Source organism: Desmodus rotundus, chromosome 1 (assembly GCF_022682495.2).
Source record: "Desmodus rotundus isolate HL8 chromosome 1, HLdesRot8A.1, whole genome shotgun sequence".
Classification (NCBI taxonomy): Eukaryota; Metazoa; Chordata; class Mammalia; order Chiroptera; family Phyllostomidae; genus Desmodus; species Desmodus rotundus.
The window spans coordinates 3092544-3112593 of NC_071387.1; the positions used below are offsets into that span (position 1 = coordinate 3092544).

The 20050-nt window shown below is 58.0% G+C and overlaps 1 protein-coding gene across 1 annotated transcript in view; it reads right to left on the bottom strand.

Annotated features, from left to right (window-relative positions):
- The window catches only part of CFAP77 (cilia and flagella associated protein 77), a 102382-nt gene that overhangs the window by 3236 nt on the left and 79096 nt on the right, over positions 1–20050 (bottom strand). The window contains exon 5 of the mRNA XM_024562007.3: positions 19303–19404. Coding sequence (XP_024417775.2) covers positions 19303–19404 — 102 coding nt within the window. The remainder of the gene's footprint in view (positions 1–19302; positions 19405–20050) is intronic.

Below are 20050 nucleotides of genomic sequence, written 5' to 3' on the forward strand. Positions count from 1 at the left end.
ATTCGGAGTGGCAACAGTTCCGTCCCTGGTGGCCAGTCACCAGTGGCTCCTAATGGGGGAGCGCAGCCGTGCAGCCCACGTGTCTGCCACCCCCACACACGCCGGCCCTCGCAGACCCAGCGTCTCAGCCGCTAGGACCTGTGACTCTGACCTTCGTTGGAAAAGGGTCTTTGAAGGGGTATTTGAGGATATAGAGAGGAGAACACTGTGAATTATTCAGACGGACACCCGGACGAGCTTCGTCATAGGAGGCAGAGGACACAGACGCAGAGGGGCGGCCGTGCGAAGATGGAGGCAGAGACTGGAGGCAGGTGGCCACAGCCTGGGAGCCGCCGGCAGCCACCAGGAGCTTCAAGAGGCGGGGTGACGGTGGGTGCTGCTGATGCTGGGCGGTGTTGGTTTGGTGCAGACTCAAGCAACAGCTTGCCCCCATGTGGGAGGGGTCTTTTCTGGACCCATGACACCCCTGATGCCCGAGCAGGACATGGGAGCCCACAGAGAGGGGGGCTCAGAGTGAGCCCCGGGCAGGTTTGTCAGACGGCTGCAGCTGGGGTCCCCGGCAGCTCCCATCGACAGCCGTGTTGCAACAGCAGACTTGGGGTTTGCTGGGTGCATTTCACGCAAGCCTCAGAGTGCCCCGCTTCTGTCCCCATTTTGCAGAGGTGGAGTCACTTGCCCCAGGTCTCACAGAGGGAACCCAGAGCGGCGGGGCCGTCGCATAATACAAGCTTATGAAACGAGGCGAGCGAAAGCCGTTGCCGGGAACGTGTGGCTCCAATCCCACTCGCTCACTCTCTCCTCCGAAAATAGCAGCTCAGCCAGAGATGAGGATCCTAATTACAAGTCAGGCCTCAAGCTGTGCGTGGTCACGACCCTGTGGACCCCCGGAGTCAAAGGATGAGAGCTGCGGAGCAAGGAATTCCTTCGGAGACGCTTCTAAATTAAGCCGTCTGCAGTCTGTCTCCGCCTGGAGCTAAGAAATTGTAACGGCTTTGGCAGGAGACAGCTTTGCTGAATGGAGCTGAGTCGCTCTGAGGTCAATGCAGGTAAATAAGAGGCGAACACCAGGGCTGCCAGCAGCCCTAGGAGTTGAGTGGGGAGTGGGGGGTAGCGGGGCTACCCAGGTTGGCCAAGGCACTGGACCTTTCAAGTGGGCGCAGTCAGGTAAGGACGGGGTGCGTCCACCCCTGGGGAGACCCTGGTGAGTGAGGCAGGCGGGGTGCTCGCCCACGTGGATGGTGCGCGGGGGGGGGGGGGGGGGGGGGCTGTAGCTAAACACACTGCACGTGCAATTAATTGTTTCGTGACGATTCAATGAGACTGTGGGAATCGACTTCCACCCGGGGGCAGGAAGGCCTTTCTAGAGACGACGAGGTTCCCAGCCAGGGGGAGAGGAGGGGTAGGGTGTCCTAGGTGGTAGGGACCAGCCGAAGACCTGCCGTGGGTAGCATGAGAGGAAAGGCAGGCAAGGAAATGGCGAGGTGGGGGGGGGGCATGGAGAGGAGGTAGGGGAGGTGAGCCCCCGTCAGCTCTTACGAGAGATTTGTAGTCAGCGCTGCTCCCAGGAACCGTCATTCCCTCCCCGACACCGGACTGGAATGCAAGATTCTCAGACAGCCAGGGTCGCGAAAGACCCTGCAGATCACTGAATCCCGCGCTCCCTTTCTACAGATGGGAAGTCTGAGGCCCGGAGGTTAGAGTCAATTTCCCAGGGTCTCCCAGAGTCCGAGGCAGAGCTGAGTCCCGCAGCCAGTTTGCTGCCTTTCCTCTGGTCCACTCCCTGCCCATCATGGTCCCCACTTCACCCCGGACCTAGATTCTTGGGTTCCCCCTCCCGATTCATTTGAAAGCATCCACACTTTTCAACCCACTTCCAATGAGCCAGCTTTTCATGTGATCGGTGCCCTTAATTGTCGAGTCTTGCTGTGGACTTCACGATGTCCCTCTTTGAGTTACTTTGTTTTTTCTTTTCTAGCATCCAGAGTTGTCTGCGCAGCTAATCACCTTTTCATCTTTCTCTTTTCTAGTCTTAACCTTTATACAACATGGCATTAGCAACTGTGTTGCCCTCTCCATTTTCTTTTATCTCACTTCACGAGTCTTCGGTGTACTTATTTCTTCAGTTCTCTTTTCATCTAATTTCTCTTGAATTTTGTTTGGATTTCTTCTTTGGTCCTTAAGTTACTTATAAATATACTTTTAAATTTCCAGGCACTTTTGTTACTTACTTTTCGTGACTGAGTTCTAATTTAATTTCTCTGGCGACACAGGAACCTGTGGGAATCAGATGCTTTGTTAATATTGGTTGAGTTTTTGCTTTTTATGCTTTTTGGAAAGTCCAGTCTGCTGCCAACAGGAAGCCCCTGTGTGGAGTGAACCGGCGCTGTGAGAGAGATGGCGCTGCGGTCTGGGCTGCGGATAAGACGTGGCCGGGGTCCTTTCCTTTACGCGTGAATTATGTCACTCCAGTGCTCCCCGAGTATCCGCCTGGGCCAGGATCTGGGCCAGGCACTGGGACACCTTGAGAATTCAGAAAGCCTCCACTCCCCTGGAGCCAAGAAAGCAGTAATAAAAATACAATTCCACAACTAACAATTCAATCCCCCTTGCGCCAAGTATTGAAAGAAGTACCAGATTCTGTAAGGCCTTATAATACGCAGGCGTCAAATCCATCCTTCGGGGCCAGAGAAGGCTTCCTGGGAGAAGTAATGTACAAACAGAGGCTGATGGGACGAGGCGGAGACGGGGAGGTGAAGGTGGCCTTGGGTCCCATGGCCACAGAAAAACAGGCAGAAGAAGTGGCCGAGCCGTGGGGGGAGGGGAATCGCAGCCACCAAGCGCCAGAAAAGAGGCTCGGCCCAGTGTGCAATCAGCGGTAGCAGCAGGGGCCTCACCCACTGCTAGTTCACCAGGACAGCCGCTCGGAATGGGAGCGGGATCTGACTCTCACACCCCGTGCACCAGTCAGCTAGCGCTTAGATGCATACCCTGGAGAGACTTTCAGAAAAGCCCGTGGAGAGGCAAGGACGGGAGTCCTCGCCATAGCACGGTGGTCCAGCTGCATGTCCGTAGGCAGCCGGGTGAACCACAGGTGGCCAGTTCGTGCAGTGGAGTACTCGGGGGCTGTGGAAATGAGCACCCCACAGAGGCACTGTCCCACGGGGCAGCCACCAGCCACATGTGGCCATTTACATTTCAAGGGACTAAAATTAAAGATGTGTCTCACTGACCACAATCCAAGTGCTCAGCTCCACGTGGCCAGTGGCTGTGGTATTGGGTGGGGCAGACGGGGACAGTGCCACCTCCAGGACGGGCCAGCACTGCTCTAGGTCTCCGCAAATCCGCATGGATACATCCCCAAAACAGTGCTGCGTGAAACAAGCTTGCTCTGCAGAGTGGCCCCGAGAGCGATGCCGTTTCTCTGAAGAGCAGGAAGCGCACAGAGCAATCTGCTGCTCTGTTCAAGCACACGTCTGACTCCAGCTAAGAAGAAAGACCTGGAGCAAAGAAAGTGCTGGAAGGTCCTACGGGGCCTGGCCTGGGGCAGGGGGGTAGGGGGTGAGCAGAGACAGCTCCGTTTGGACTTTATCTCGGGGGCAGGGGCAGGGGAGGGGTATAGGGCTCCTCCTCCACGCACACAGTTCAGGGAGAGTCACTGTTATCAGTGCTGTTTTGGGAACGGTTCCATTCCCAGCACAGCCGTGCCCACAAAGGAAGTTTCAGGACCCGTGCTTAGTGACTTTGGCTGGTGCCAGCTTTTCCCTCGGTTCTGGCCTGTCCAGCTTTTCCTGTCTCCTGGGGCTTGAGTTCATCTCTGTGCCTAAGCAGGCGTTGGAGACCCAGGAGGTGAGACTTTGGTTGTGTTCTTCTGCCTGGCGGCCGTGGCCTTGGGCTGGCGGAACAGCTCGGTCCACGTGCTAAATAGTGAGTGGCATCGTGCCTTCTCTTCCCTCTGTCCTTGCTGCCTTCTTCCCTTGGCAGGAGGCCTCGGCTGGGTGGGGACACTGGGCAGCCATGGCACCGGGCTCTGTATGGCAGGCGGGCGCCGGGTTTCCTTGGCTCCTTCTCCCCATGCGTGGTGGAGGGGTATGTGTGTGCACCAGCCACGGAGGGCCAACCCTCCGCTGGGCAAGCTCAGGGCCGAGCAGCTTCCCACATGCCTGACGCATCCTACTAAAGGGCCAGTGGGGCCAGCTGGCTCTCCAGCCCCCTCTCATGAGCCATGGGATGGTCCCCCAAAAGGACACCAAGTCTCGGCCGGATCTGCGGGCCGAGAAAGCAATAGGCAGGATTCAGAAAAAAATAGCCAGATTAAAAAAAATAACCTGCCAAACAGCTAAAAAAAAAAAAATGACAGCTATAGAGATTTTAGTTTAGGTTTTTTTCCCTAAGTGACAAGCGCTCAGGTGACTGGGAGAGATTTCGCTTTAAAAGATTGAGGGGCTGTCTCCTCTAATGAGGGTGCCTGGCGATTGTGGATCAGTCCCAGGTCAGCGATTCCTGTCAAGCCGGGAGCAGCTGGGGGTCAGAGGCCCCGGCACAACACGGAGCCACGCAGGGCATCGCCGGCCGGCGGGTCGGCCCCTGAGCTCTGAGGTTGCAGGTTCAGGACTTGAACTAATTAACGAGGGCGACAGGCTCTCCCGGGACATCTGGTCCCCTAAATTGTTATTCTGCTACTGGCTCTCATTTCTCTGCGGTCCAAAAATAGACAGAGCAAGGACACGGGCCCCAGCCCTCCCTGCTGACACATGCTGCGTCGCAAAGAACATCCACACTTGGCTTAGAAAACCAACTTCCTGCCCCCGCACAGGTCTACCGTGAGGTCTGGGGAAGCATCCAGGTGAGGAGGGGCTGAGCCACGGCCCCCTGAGGGCGAGGGGGGCCGTCCTCACCTTGTGAGAAGGGACACTGGCTCTCAGGACGGTGAGGACGCTGGCCCGAGGACACCCTGCTCAAAGCCAGAAGCCCGCCCCACGGTCCAGGCCTGAGCCCTGCTGACTGCAGGGCAGGATCAAAGACGGTCCCGCCCGCCCGTCTCAGAAAACAAGAAGCAGCTGCTTTTCCCAGAAGCCGTACCAGTGTCTCCTGATCACTTCCAAGGAGGAGTGAGGGCTAGTCCCCTGGGGCTGGGATCCAGACCAGACGGGAGACTGGATCTGTTTGCCAGACGCTGGGGGCGAACTGCAGGGCCACACCCAGGTGGGGTGCTTGTCTGAGCGCCCTGAGAACCCGCTCCTGCTTCTTCAGCTTCCAAGTGTCATGGGTTTCACAAGAGTGAGTCACAGTGGACAAGACGGGGAAACTGAGGACACACCAGACCCTCCCTCATCACGTGAGGCCATTTCACGGTGGCCAGTGATCACCCTCCGCTGGCTCCAAAGACAGAATCGGGTGATGAGCACAGATTTGATTCAAGTGGGCTGTTTTTATTCAGGTGGCCTGGACCTTTTTTTTTTTTTTTTGACAGCTTTTTGGAGCTATAATTCATAAAATCTACCCATTGGAAGATGGACATTTGGGCCCTGGCTGGTGTGGCTCAGTGGATTGAGGGCCGGCCTGCAAACCAAATGGTTGCTGGTTCAATTCCCAGGCAGGGCACATGCCTGGGTTGGGGGCCAGGTCCCCAGTAGGGGGCGCACAAGAGGCAACCACACATTGATGTTTCTCTCCCTCTTTCTCCTTCCTTTCCCCCTTTCTCTAAAAATAAATAAATAAATGGTTTTTTTTTTTTAAAGATTGACATTTGGGTTGTTGCCACTTTTTGGCATTTATGAGTGATTCTGCTAGGTGCACTCTCATTCGAGGTTTTGTGTGGGCGTGTGTGGCCATTGCTCTTGGTAGAGGAACTGCTGGGTCGGACGGGCGCTCTGTGGGAAGCCTGGCGGGCCCCTGCTGCAGCGTTCTCACCAGCAACTCGTGAGGCCTCGAGTTTCTCCACATCCTGGCCACCTCGTGCTCTTTGTTGTCTGCCTTTTCAAAGTCACCGTTACATTTGCCTGAGGGCTAATGATGCCGCATGCCTCGTACGTGCTCACTGGTCACCTGTGCACCTCCTTTGGAGGACTGTGTACGCATACCTTTCTCCCATTTTAAAGTTGGGTTACTGACATTTCGTTACTGAGCTGCGAGAGCCCTCTTTGCATTCACAGACACAGCCCTCTGCCGGCTTTGCGATCTACAAACATTTCCTCTTCCTCTGTGGGTTGCCTTTTCCCTGTCCTGATGGTATCACTGGAAGCACCAAAGTTTTTAATTTTGATGAGGTTCAATTGATCTGTTCCCCCTTAGTTGGTTATATTTTATTTCCTTTTATATAAAAATCACCTTAAGGTAGCATAGAGAGACGAGGAACTACTGGATACCTGATGATACCTCTAAGGCAGGGCGGCAGCTTTGTCCCCCCTGTCGGCACTGCCTAACAGAGGGCTGACGCCATTTCTGTCCAAAAGAAGCTGAGGCTGAACGGAGGCTCGAGAGAAAGCGTGCAGTGGTCGATTAGCAAGGTCTGCCCTGGGCGCAGGTGGGGACAAGTGCCATGTCTGCGGTCTAGGAGATCAAAATAGAGTCTCCCCAGTAACAAGGATGAAGAAGGACAGAGCCCCCATGAGAAAACATCCACGTGTCCATCTGCCTGTCGCTCTCCCTCCCCCTCAGGCCACCGTGCGTCACCTCAGCTGGAATGGCAGGGGGGAGGTGGGCAGGAGGCAAGGACATGGAGACTGAAGCCCGGGAGCTAAAAGTCACCCGGGAGGCAGGCCCGGGAGCCTGTGGGACTCCCTGGAGTCCTGCTCCTCAGAGAGCGGCCGGTTTGGCACGGGCGTGGGGACCAAGTCGTCTCGGGGGACAGCAACATGGGCCGTGCTGGAATAAGCGGCTCTGCTTTCTAAAACCATTGCATCCTTGTGTGGGAGGCGGAGCAGAGGGAGGAGGCTGGCCAGCAATGGCTCACAGCAGGCCCGATGACAGGGGAGTGTGGCCCCAACACTGTGCTGGGTACCAAGCCTGGCTTGGGCATACTCCGGCAGGCTCCCAGGCACCCGGGGTTTTCTGCTGGGCCTCCGGCGGAGACGCCCCCGGGAGGCCTGGAAGCCATGATCCCTCCGTCATCTGGGCTTTGCCTCTCGGCTTCTCTTTGAAACACCCCAGCCTAAGGTGCAGGTCACACTGGAAGCTGTTTGGCAGGAGCCAAATGCAAGAGGAGAGAGAAAGACCCCTCGCCGGTTCCCCGTTTCTCCTTCTCCACCTCGGCGCCCTGTCCGACACACGCACTCACACGCACACCCGCACCCTGGGATGCAAATGATAACCGCAGAGCCATCACTTGTGAAGCTTGACAGAAAATAATGAGAAACACTAAATCTTTTATAAGGTCAACACTCGCCTTAGCAGAGCAGCTGTCAAACAAGAAAAGAATTTAGCGCCGGAGCCGCGAAACTTCCATCGGCTCATTAAGCCCAACAGGGCCCGGGCCTGGCGTGGCGAGGAGACGGGGCCTTCCGTTTGGTGTCAGTAATTTGCGGTGGAGGCAAGAAGAAGCAGCCAGCGCCGAAGGGGCCTCGGGGGTGGCTGGGGAATCGTTAGCGCGCCAGGAGCGGCCTCAGCTCCTAATTGGAAGCATTGGGCATTATCAACGGAGGATTTGCCTCGGCTCCCTGACAGCTAGTGGGCCCAAAATGATCGCCCACTTGTCAGTGTAAAAGACCATTAAAAACAAACCATTTTGATTTAATTGGAGGCGGTGCACCGCAGGGCCAGGTGAGCAGGCCCGTCAGCCCCGCTCACCCTGGCTGCCGCCTCTCTCCCTCTGTGATGGGGCCGGGGGTGGGCGAGTGTCTGTGTTTTCCAGATTTTTCGCCTTTCAAAACCTGCCTAAGCAAGGGCTGAAGGGGAGAGGGAACGAGACTTCACAGTGGCAGTGAGGGCTGTTTTCAAGGGGGCTGTCAACAAATGTGGTGACAAGCAGAGCTGCCAGGAACAGGCCCCGTTTCTTTGCAGAGCCCAGATGATGGCGCTCTGCTTGTTGCTCTTCTTCAGGGGGCGGGGGCCGGGATGGTCCAGCTGAAGATGGGCGCTTCCACTGCCCACCCCGCTTAGAAATAGCAGGATACGCAGGGTCGTGGTAGGCTTGTCTCCAAGAGTGGGAGAGAAGGACTTATTTTATTTTCAGCCTAGGTGAGAGCTAAGGAGGGAGTTTGTGAAGGACATGTGATGATGAGACCCTTGGAGGAGGCTTTGTGGATGGGACAGCCCCCAGCGACTTGGGCTGGGGGCTCAGCGCTTCTCCCCGGGGTAGGCTGTGGGCTGTTGCCACCTGGTTGCGTCCTCTCAGTTAAGAGGAGGCCACTTGCTCGAACGTTAACCTGAGCTCCTGCTGGGCTCTGCCTCCAGGGCGGGGCCTCCGAGCTCTCCTTGCCTCCATGTGTGTGTGGCTCTTCAGTCAGACGTGGGCTCCCTGACGCAAGGGCTGTATGTTTTGCATGTTGCTCCTCGGTATCAGGAACACCGTGGGTACTTGATAAATATTAATCGGCGCCTGCCAGCTCTCAGAGTGGTCTGTATATTTGTCTATTAATCTCACCCCTGTCCCACAAGCGGCGATCTCATTTGCTGCCTGCCGCTTCTGCAACAAGACGACACCTGCCGGAGCAGGCGGGGCCGGAGGGGCATTGTTGGAGACTAAGGGGGGGATGCGGTGGCGGATCCCCTGCAAATCTCCACTGTTCAGCCTGATGAAGGGCCAGGCCAGGGGGAGGCCCCAGATCCCTAGTGAGCCTCCAATTCCAGAGCTCCAAATGTTGCTGCTGAACTTAGACAATGGTGACTCCTTAATTACCTTCTCTGGAAATTTACCTGACAGTGCTTTCTCAGGTAGCTCTAGGTGGTTATCCGGCCCACAGTCCCTCGGTTGACAGAGTCTTTGATTTTGTGCTCGGCTGCAAATTAAGTCCTTTGCTGAGCCGTCCGCACAGCGCCCGTCAGTGCCTTATCGCTTATTCATTTAGGCTTTGAACAACTCTGGGTTTATTGCCGGGGAGACTGGGGACACACTCAGATGTTTGGTGTCCATGGCCCAGTGGTATGGGATGCACCTGGTGGGGTTTGGTGTTGTCTTTCCCCTGTTCTCTTGTTGGAATAATGAGCAGGAAGAATTTTCTCGGGTGTGTTTTAAGAAGAAACAGAACCTGTCTGTAATTGACAAGGCTGACCCTGTCAAGTCACAAATTAGAATATTAGAGTTAACGGTCCTCAGCTAGACAGTGAGCATGTTCGGGCCATATTCTGGACGTTGTTCTGAGGAAACATCAACAGGAGACAGGAGACCTTCAACCGTCTTTGGGTAACACTACTGTTAGGGACACCCTGTAGACATTCAACAAATCTTGGCTGGATGGATGGACGAACAGACAGACAGATGGATGGATGTACTGATGGATGGATGGATGGATGGATTGATGGGTGGGTGGATGGATGGATTGATGGATGGATGGTGGATGTATGGTGGATGGATGGTGGATGGATGGATGGTGGATGGATGGTGGATGGATGGTGGATGGATGGGTGGTGGATGGTGGATGGATGGTGGATGGTGGATGGTGGATGGATGGTGGATGGTGGATGGTGGATGGATGGTGGATGGGTGGTGGATGGTGGATGGATGGTGGGTGGATGGATGGTAGATGGATGGTGGATGGTGGACGGGTGGGTTAGGAGCCTGGGATAAGGCAGTGGAGCCCTTAGAAACGCACCCGAGACTCATGCATCTTGAAGCTCTTCTCTGTCTGATTTGTTCAGTTCAACTTCTCAGCCGAGGAGGTGTTTTCACTATTCGTGTCTTATCTCCGTACAAGTGACCGGGAGGGGCCTGGGGAATTTTACCTGATGTGAAATAAGATATTCAAGGCTGCATAAAGCAGAGACTTTCTGCAGGCAACGTGGAGTCGCACTACCCCCCATGGGGTCGTGGCCCAAACCCTGGCCCCGTGACAGGCGCCCGGGGTATGGAAGGCCTAACGGCCGGCCGCTGCCATCGCCGTTGTTAGCAGCCTGCAGGTCCGACTGCGAGGCTTTCCTGCAGCTGCCCCAAGGAAGGGAATATTCACACAGATGCTTGTATTAAATGATTCAAGTGACACTGATGGGCGTCTTCAACCACAGCTGTCTTCAAAAATATGTAGAAAGGCAGTTGAAGGTGACAACTTTCTGTGACTGTGGATACAAGCAGAGAATGCAGCACTGAGGGGCAGGGGTCACGGCCTCTGGGAGGCCCACGGTCACGGCAATGTGGCCTTGCTCCTTTCGACGCTCAGAACTCGATGCCCCGAGGAACAACCGAGCGTCTGGATACCCTTGAGGACTCGGTGCTGGACTCCGGGTGCTTTCGGGCTCTCACTTCGAAGGGGGAGCAGGGGCTCCCCGGGGCTCCAGAGGAGAAACACATCCATGAGGGGAGGGTAAGAGGAGGCAGATTTGGACTGAACTTGAGAAGGGGCGGCCGTGGACCAATCTGTGTCCTCCTAAAGGTCGCACCGCCAAAGTGATGGCACTTGGAGGCCGGGCCTTGGGAGGTGAGTAGGTTTAGAGGAGCCCGTGAGGGTGGGGCCTGTGATGGGATTAGTGCCCTTATCAGCAGAGACCCCCCAGATCCCTCTCTCTCTGTCCCCCCCCAACCTGCGCCCTCTCCACGAGAAGGGGGCCATCTGAAAGCCAGGAACGTTGCCTCACCAGCTCACCAGCACCCACCCAGGCCAGCACCCTGGTCTCGGACCCCCAGCCTCGGGAACTGGGAGAGGTAAAGGCCTGTGGTTTAAGCCCCTGCTGTGGTGTTTTGTAAAGCAGCCTGAGCAGATTAGGACTGAAGAGCATAGTCCTTGCTTCCTCTGAAGCCCCAACAAGTTTCCTACCAAACGTGAAAGTGCACCCTCCTGGCCCGGGGAAATAGCTGCTTTCATTGCACCTGTGTGAGGGCAGCTGACGCTGACCCAGAGAGCTGCGGGGAGCTGCTCGCTGAGAATACGGGCTTGGCGGCCACCCCAGCCCCCCTGGATCAGGGTTCCGGGTGGGGCCCTGGAATCTGCTGTTCAAACCTCTCCCCAGAGGACCCCCACGCACAGCCAAGTTTGAGAATCGACTGCAGGAGCCGAGCCAAAGCTCGTCCAACCCAGGAACAGTGGCTCCGTGACCTTCCCCTCACCGTACTTTTCCAGGTAGGCACGCGGGGGCGCTCTGGGGCCCGGAGCCTGCAGCTGTGTAGCTTCCCAGCTCACAGGTGGAGCCCTCCCTGCAGGCCCCGCCTCTGCCTGATGCCTTTTGATACAGCAAGCCTGGACCCCAATCAATGTCTTCTTTCCTCTTTAGCCTTGGGGCCAAAGTACACTTTAGAAGACGCTCCTGGGTTTCAGCCAGGTCTGAAGGTTTTCAGGGCAGGGGAAAGTGGGGTTTATTGCAAGGGCTTAAATCAGCCAGAGCAAGGCTGGCCACGACCCTCTGGACACCTATAAAAGCCCATGTTCCTGACCGCCGTCCACTTTCCTTCTCAGGCCTTGCATTTAGCCTCCCCCCCACCCCACCCCCGGCCCCTGACCTCAGGTCCTTAGTATTTATCGGTCCTTCCAGGGCCCGAGGCCTGGAGGCTGCCCACCAGAGCGTGCAGGCCTCTACCCACTCTTTCCAGGCTTGTTAGTTGTGAGCCTGGGGCACGCTTCCTCATCTCCGAGCAGTGTGACTTTCCTCTGCTGCATCGGGTTACTGCGAGTGTAGACATAGAGGAGATCGGCCGTCACAGCACCCAGCCGGGCATGGAGGAGGCGCTCGGCTCTGAGCCGTAGGGGCTGTTACTGTGGCCGCCGGCTGGGAGCGCCCACTCAGAACAGCTTCTGGATGCTCTTCCCTCCGCACCTCTGGCCAGTCCTCTCTGGGCAAACTCCGCACTTTGGGTGTTTTGCACCACTTCAGGGCAGCATGTCCCAAGACCTCTTTGAGGAGAGGAAGGGGCCTCTTGGCTCCTCTCGCCCACACTTGTGACAAATTTTAGTGTGAATGAAGCTTGAGTTACTCCGAGCGAATCACTGAAAGCTGTTTATCGGCTGGAACCTGCGCTGGTCACGTGATCGGCAGCTTCGGGGTGTTGGGGTGATGGCCCGCCACGCCAGCAGCGGCGGCAGCGCCCGGTGATGGAGGCTTACATGCCGGGACATGTGGGCATGAGGGATTCGTAGGTGACACCGCGCAAGTCACCCAGACGTGGCAGCGTGAGCCCGGACCCCTGTGCAAGGCCAGGAGATTCGCATTAGACCGCGGGGGGGTTATTCTCTCGGGGAGGAGCTGCAGGAAGGAGCTGAGACCCACAGTCCCACTGGCTCCCCAAATTCAGCATGAGATGTTCACTCTCTCTGGAGATTTGAAATCGCTGCCTCTAGAGATTAAAAATATATAGCTGATGTCAAAACAAGAGGACCTTCTCTATTTTCTGGTTCATGTTCACAGCAAAATGTGAAATATTCTTCTACCCGGTAGGGGAGAAGAGCTTTCTGGATTATATTGAAATCCCCAATCCCCAGGTGCCGGAAGGGTTTGTGGGCCGGTCCTCTTGGAAGTGCCAGTTCCCTGTCCGCTGGGATGCCGGCCTCTCCCGGCTCCAGCGTAGACGCTTGACCTCTCTCTCCACGATCCGGTTCCCCAAATTTCTCCAGAGGACTTCTCTAGCTGCTCCAGGAACTCTGCCACTTTGTCCCTGTCCCCAGAGCTTCAGCTTGCCAGTATTTGAACAGTAATGTAGCCTTGTGAGCAGGTGCCTAAAAATCCTGCACGTCCAAGGGGCTGGATGATGCAAAGCCAACTAAGCCCCTTCCTTCACCCCTTCTGCACGTCGGTCTGAAAGATAACGGACGGCCTGCACATAGGGAAGAAATGTCAACTGCGTGGGGACCTCTGAGTCCTTCTTCCTGTTGCCCCATGTCCATGTGTGACACGCTGCCCTGCTGTGCTCCGCACCCTGCACGGCAACACGATGTCCTCACTCTGATGCAGGGAGTGACAGCGTTGTTAAGATGCGTCACTGGGGAGGGGACTCAGGGAGAGGCAGCAGAACTGGAAGCTGCCCTTCCTGTAGCTGAACGCAGGGCCGGCGGCCTGCTGCCACAAAAGTCGGCACTTGAGAGGCAGGTGCTGATGGAAAGGGAAGTGGTTTATTTGCAGATGCTGGCCACCTGGAAGATGGGGCACTCATGTCTCAAAGCCATCTCCTGGAAGATGGGGTACTCGCGTGCCAGAGCCCATCTCCCCTTCCCAGTGGCCGCAGAGGTTTGCATTAGGAGGGGTCTGGGAACAGAACAGAGAGATCAAGGGAGGGGTGTGCCAAGTTCTCTACGTGCTGACGAGCACAGTCCTTTCTGACAGGGCAAGTGAGGGTCCGGTGTGTGTCATCCTGGTTCACATCATCCTGGCTTCATATCACGCTGGCTTTATGTCATTCTGGCTCCACGGTCGAAGGTCAGCAAATCTCCGGAGCCGGGATGCCGGAAGGTGGGAGCCTGTATCTTTTGAAGCTCGGATTCTTATGTAAACATGCTGTTTATCTCTAAGCTACACATTAGTCCGAGTCAGCACTCACAGAAACGACGTCAAAGGGATGCTGAGGCGGGTGATGATTTCCCACCGTTCCAATTTTCCACTGTTATGTTCCGGGTCTGCCAGGAGGGACTTTGGGGCCGGACACACCTGGGCGAGAAGGGCCCGTCTTTACCAGAACAGAGGGAGTCCTTTGGAGAGGTGACCACCCCCCCGGGTGGACAGGCCCTGAGCCCGCCCTGGGGTTTGGCAGAGTTAACTCCACAGCCAGCAATGATTTGCAAGAGAGCTTCAAGGAGGGAAAGAAAATCCTTTTCTGAGATTCAGCGGCTTTCACTAATCAGCTGCAGCTCGCGCGTCTGCTTGGCTGACTGCTGATTTCCCTGCCGTCTGAACCCCACGCTGCCAGGGAGCTGGGGGCCCGGGAGAGCGAGGCAGGGTTAGTCGTCCACGAAGACAGGCATCTGAGCTGGAGCACAAGGGCTTGTAAATCAAACTGTTAGCTTAATAGCTCGGGCCATTATTCTAACGCAGTGGGGCTGAAACGGAAAGCCGAGTGAAAAGAGTCGATTTGCTCATACTTTGGTGACCGAATGACTATGTAATGTCGGGGTATCAGCCTGTGGGGAGGAGGCGGAGTGGTTGGGTGGAAGTGGAGACCTTGAGATGCTTGGGCAACACCCCCCTAACCATGGATGTTGGGTCTCCTGTTATAAGGTGCACTTGGCCGTAGAGACCGGGGCTCGGCAAGTCAGCCGCCGTTACTGCTGTGGTGGAGTGCCGGCCTCTGGCCATCACACCTGCTGGACCCTGAACATGAGAAACCAGGCGTGGCTGGCAGCCTGGCAGCATTTGGGAGCCGTCAGAGGAACTGGGCTGAAAGGGGGGCTTGAGCGCTGGACAAGCCCCTGGGAGGGATGTAGAGTCCCTGTCCTTTAAAAACATGTAAAGAACAGCCTTGCTTATTTTGAAAAAGCTACACGAACTCCCTGTGAAAACTCAATGCAGTAAAGAGCATCACAGAAGTTAAGACTCAGCCCCCACCTCACCCGGAGACCCCCACTGCTGCTGCTTGGGGCCCCTCCTCCCGACACCCGCCCTGGGGCCCACACACCTGTAACCCCGGGCGGCCGCCTCTCTCCCAACAGCGCGGGCTCTGTCCCTCCACGCTATGGTACGTCAGTGAGTACGGACCCCGTTTTCCGTGGCCGTGCAACATGTCACAACACTGGGGGTCCTCCCTCTGTGTGATGTCATGTATGTAAACCATCGCTGCACTGGCAGCATCCAGCCTTCCGCCATGCTTGTTGGCACGGCCCTAAGTTTGTGGAGCACCCGCCCCTCTGTCTCGGGGCCGTTAGCACCGACAGCCTTTTGTACGGAAGGATAAAACATCTTTTCTTGGCTTAATATCAGGTGACTGTGTAGGACGTGTGCTTCAGACTGGGTTGCTTTCGAGAGCAGAAGGCGGAGCTATTAGTAACTCTGCCTCCCAACAGGCCGAAAGGAGGGGCGACCTGGGCAAGCCAGGGGGCTGGCCACCTGGGCAAAGCACAAGGAGGCTTCTTCGAAAGGTATGTGAGCGGTGGGCTGGCCTGAGCCAGGGTCGTGGGGGTGGGGTGATAGTTACAGCCGTTGTCCCCACCCCCAAGCCTGAGTCACCAGCTAAGGGTGTGTCTCTCCACCACTTGAGGCTGCAAACACCAGGCACCCCAGCGGGAATCTTTTCCAAACTTCCCCATCTGTCCGCCTGTGCGCTGCAATCTTTGCCAATCACCTGCAGCCCCAGAGCAGAAGCCCACGTTGGTGCTGAGAATGGGGCCTGGTGCGAAGGGGCCTGGGGCCTGGTGTCCATCTAGATTTGTGAGTGAGTGAGTGAGTGAGTGAGTGAGTGAGTGAATGAGTGAGTGAGTGAGTGGATGAGTGAGTGAATGAGTGAGTGAGTGAGTGAGTGAATGAGTGAGTGAGTGAGTGGATGAGTGAGTGAATGAGTGAGTGAGTGAGTGAGTGAGTGAGTGAATGAGTGAGTGAGTGAATGAGTGAGTGAGTGAGTGGCCACCAGGACCACCCCACGGCAGCTGCACTTATTGGCACCTGAACTGGGCCAGGCACTCGCTGACCCTGGGTCACACATGTTCCCGCTGACCCTCCCCGCAGTCCTGCCAGGGGGCATCGCTGTCCCACCTCACGGAAGAGGAAACAGGGCCTCGGACAGGTAAAGCCCCCTGACAGGTGGGGAGTGGCAGGGTCGCCCTGTGACCCAGGTCCGGCTGCCCCTGGAGTCACGAGTGCATGCGGACACGGCATGCCCTTCCCTCCCTGCTGGCTGCTTGCTCTCCCCGGAAGACCCCAGCACCCCTGGGGGAGGGCACGTGAGCCTGACGCCACCAGGCACAGAAGGTGCTGCCCTGCCCAGGGATCCTTCCTCCCAGGGCTGGGAGGCCAGGAGTCCATGTCTCATCCCCCAGTGGGAATCGGGGCTACTCCCCAACAGTTCACTGTGGCTTTGTGGTCTGCCCCCTCCACGACCCCCTGGGCCCCCCCCACCCATGGCTCCTTGACCAGTGAACTTGGGACTGTGGAACCTTACATTGCCCGCACCCCTATAGAACTCCATTTTCTGATGGGAAACTGAGGCCCAGGGAGGTTCAGGGGCCAGTCCAGCTCTCTTAGGTGGCTGGTGGCACAGTATAAACGTCCTGGCAGAAAGGCCACTCGCCAGCTGTCAGCTGACCCTCCCGTCTGGGCACTGGCCACCCATGGCAACTGCTGGTCACAGAGACCAGGAGGGACGCTGGGGGAGGCGGCAGCCTGAGTCCACAGGGATCGGCAGGCCCTCCAGGGTGCACTGCCCTGAGGGAGGTGTCGTCTCCGTTTCTGGGTCCCTCTGGGACTCACGACCCCATAAGTGCCCAGTGTCTGGCTGGGCTGCCCTGGGGGGCTGGGGCAGCTCCCAGGGGGCTGGCTGAGCCGTGTGGAAGCCAGCTTGCTCAGTGGCGCCGACCCAGCCCGAGGAGCGTCCGCGCCTGCCTGCAGCTTTTCCACGCGAAAGGTGTTTAATTATTTCTGACAGAGTTCAGCCTCGACATCTGTTCGCGAGCGGGGAGAGTTCATTTAGGTTATCCATCACTGTGACAGGTTCAACTTTTTTGGAAGTGCTTTTTCCTTTCATAATGGGGCCAGGGTGGGGAGGGGTGGGTGGGGGATCCACAGCAACAGGACCCGGGTGGAGGCAGACAAAGACCCTCCAGGGGCATGGTGCCTGAGGCCGCTGTGGACGGAGGCAGCCAACCCCTGCTGGCCCCTGGGTGCAGACCTGGGCAGTGGTCCCGGGGGCGCTGGGCGTTGGCACGCTCAGTTTGGAGGCCATGAAATGTCCCTGTCACTCACTCACTCATCCACTTCTTCATTCATCCTAGAGACATCTGCTGACCACCCACTCGGTGCCGGGCACTGTGCTGGGCTCTGGGGACGTGGTGGGGGGCGTGATGGGCATGATGCTAATGGGGTCACATTTTACTCGGAAAGATGGACATTGAACAACTAATGGCTCAATCAGGTGCTTAATTAAAGTGTGGATAGTGCCATGCAGGGGGAGAAAGGAGCCCGTCAGTGGGAAGCAGGGACCTGCTGGGGTGGGGCAGGCAGGGAGGAAGGGGTCCCGGGGAGGCCTCCCTGAACAGCCGGGAGGAAAAGAGGCTTAGGTAGCCCTGGGCTGAATCCGGGCCCCCTCCCTCCAGGGCCAGGCCCGGAGCCTCCCTCTCCACATCAGTGGAACGGGGACACCGTGTCTCTGAGATCACGCACGCCAGCACTTGGCACTCGGTATTTCCCATCAGCAAGGGGACTGAGCGTCACATGGGTCGTGGCAGCAGCACTGTGAGGGCCCCCGGTCAGCGCTGCGCTGTAGCCGGTGGCGCCCAGGCACACACCCTGCTCTGAGGGTCCTGTGAGGGGCTTCTGGAATCCCATGAGCATCCCGGGAACGATGAAAAACACCCTCTAAAGCCGGTGTTTGAGTTCCTATTCTCTTTCTTGTGGTTTCTATGGCATGATGACTGGCGGGTCCAGCGTGGGCGGCGTGTCCAGCGTGTGACCTGCTGTCACGGGGACTTGGGCTCCGGGCCCAGCCCCTGGCGGTGGGGACGTGCTTGATGGCTGGCACAGCGCTAAGGGCTAGCGCTCCGGGTGGCTGCTGTGGCTCGTGGCGGAATTTTACAACAGCAGGGCCAGGACTGGGAGCGGCCGGGACGGCTCCGTCACATGTCCTCCTTTGAAAATAGAAGCTCGTCAGTTTCTTTCTGCGTTGGCGTTCCTCCTCGGGGCTGGGCCTGTGGGGGTGCCGGCGGGTGGGACAGGAGCTCCTGCCACAGGAGAGGCGCTGTGACCTGGGGTGGGGGCTTGGTCCCTGTGTCCCTGCTGGAGACCCCGAGCGCTCCTTTGTCCATCGCCTTGTAGAGGCTGCGCAGGTCCTGAGTCAGAGACGGAGCCGAGAGGCTGGGGGTCGATGCTGTGGAGCAGAGAGCGAGCGGGGCATCTCATGCCCGAGGGGGAGACCCGTCCCTGGGCAGCACCTGGCCTCTGATGCCAGGACCCCCACAGATACTGGGAGAATCCGAGAGAGAAGAGCCAGGAGGAAAGGCCACAGAAGGAGGGGCCGGGAAGGAGAATGTGAACGGGAACCGCGGAGAGGGAGAGACGGGGACCCAGAGCTGAGCGCGCTGTGGGGTCAGGGCAGGGTGGCGGCACAGCAGCGCCTCCTGAGCGGCCAGTCATGTTCCTGTGCGCGGGGGCGGCGTGGTTGATGGGCGGCGGGCAAATGGTCGCTGACGTGTGCTGACAGGGGCCACTGGCAGGACATGAGAGGCCGCGTCAAGGGGGCGAGCGGCGTCTCCAGCGAAGCTCGGCAGCCTGTTCGATCGCATTAGGCTCAGGAAGCCACCGGCCCTTCATTGTCTAAATTGCAGTTTAGCTCCACGCGGCGGCCGGGCCTGGCTGGCCAGGAGTGCCGCTTTGTGTGACCGTCTTCCCAGGGCCGGGTGCATCCCCTGCGGCCCCTGGAGAGGCTCAGTGGCCAGAGCTGGGCATGCACAGCCCACCCCCGCATCCTGAAGCCGCTGCCCCTGGATCCCCCAGTTTCCCTTCTCTGCATGATGCTCCAACTCTGACGGGGATCCCGTCAGGGGGCCACTGCAGGACTACCGGCTGAATGAACCCCACTCGGTTCCACGGTCTGGAGTATTATGGCTGCTGGGTCCCTCTGGGTGCCCACACGGCAGCCGCAGGAGACATTTGCTCCCATCTCCCAGGGGTGCCGCCCCGTGGGAGGTCTAGCTCTGGGTTCATGGAGCCGCCTTGCATCCCCAAGGCCCCAGGGCGGGATGTGGTGCTTCCACAACCCCATCCGCGGAGGGGGCTCGGCCCAGACACTGTCCACCTGGTGGACAGACAGATGCCCCGGCTCCAGCAGTCAGAGGCCCAGCTTCAGCCCAAAGCTGCCCCTTAGCAGCCTTTGCTGTTTCCTGTCTGTGACCAGGGGACAGTGGATGTGAAGGGTCAGCGACCTGGAGCTCAGCGCCAGGCACTTGGGAAGTGCGGGACGAATGATAGCTCCTGCATGGGCACCATCGTTGCGGCCGTCAGGCCCCTGGGAGGCTGGAAGCCCACAGCGCTCCCCGTTCAGAGGGCAGGTGGACACCAGGCAAGGGGAGGGGCTGGGGGCGTGAGACTGACCTTCTGGAAGTGAGGCATGTGCCAGAGGGCGTCCAGCTGCACGGGCGGCTTGTACTTCCTCAGCTGGCTGCTCCGGGTCTCATAGAGCTTCCCGAGAATCATCTGCAGGCAGAGAAACACAGAGACCAGATGGCCGCCTGGCTGCCGCACAGGCCCGCGCTGCGACCCGGGCCTACAAGGGCCGAGGGCTGTGGCTCCTGGAGCGGCAGCCCCGTGGCTCGCTTTTCTTCCTCACCCAACCCTCCCTCGGGCCTGATTCTGTGGCGCCTGCACCCTTGCCGTGCCGCAGCCGTAGCCCAGTGGACTTGGAGCGGGGACCACAAGGTTGGCGTCTGGTTTGTCCCCGGAACCTGCGTGCAGCTGCCTCGAGGGCAGGGATGGTGTCCTAGGCATACTTGTTGTTTTTCTCTGTGGCACACACAGCCCTGGCAGTTAGGGGAGACTACACGGAGCTCAGACGGAGGGGCACGGCCTGAGGGATTGTGGGTGCCTCTCGGGAGCAGGTGCCACCAGGGCCGGCTCTCGGAAGAGGACAGGGGACTCCTTTTGGGAGGGGCTGAGGGGCTCAGTTCAGAGCCAGTGAAGTCTCTGCAGGTGGGGTTTCCATCTGACCTTCGTGCCCCGTGCCGCTAACAAGTGCTGGCCAGCCCGTTACAGGGTCCTGGAGCTCACAGGGGTGCTGTAGCTGGAACTGCACCCCTTCCAAAGTCCCACAGAAGAGCCCTAACCCCCAGGTAACTGTGTTTGG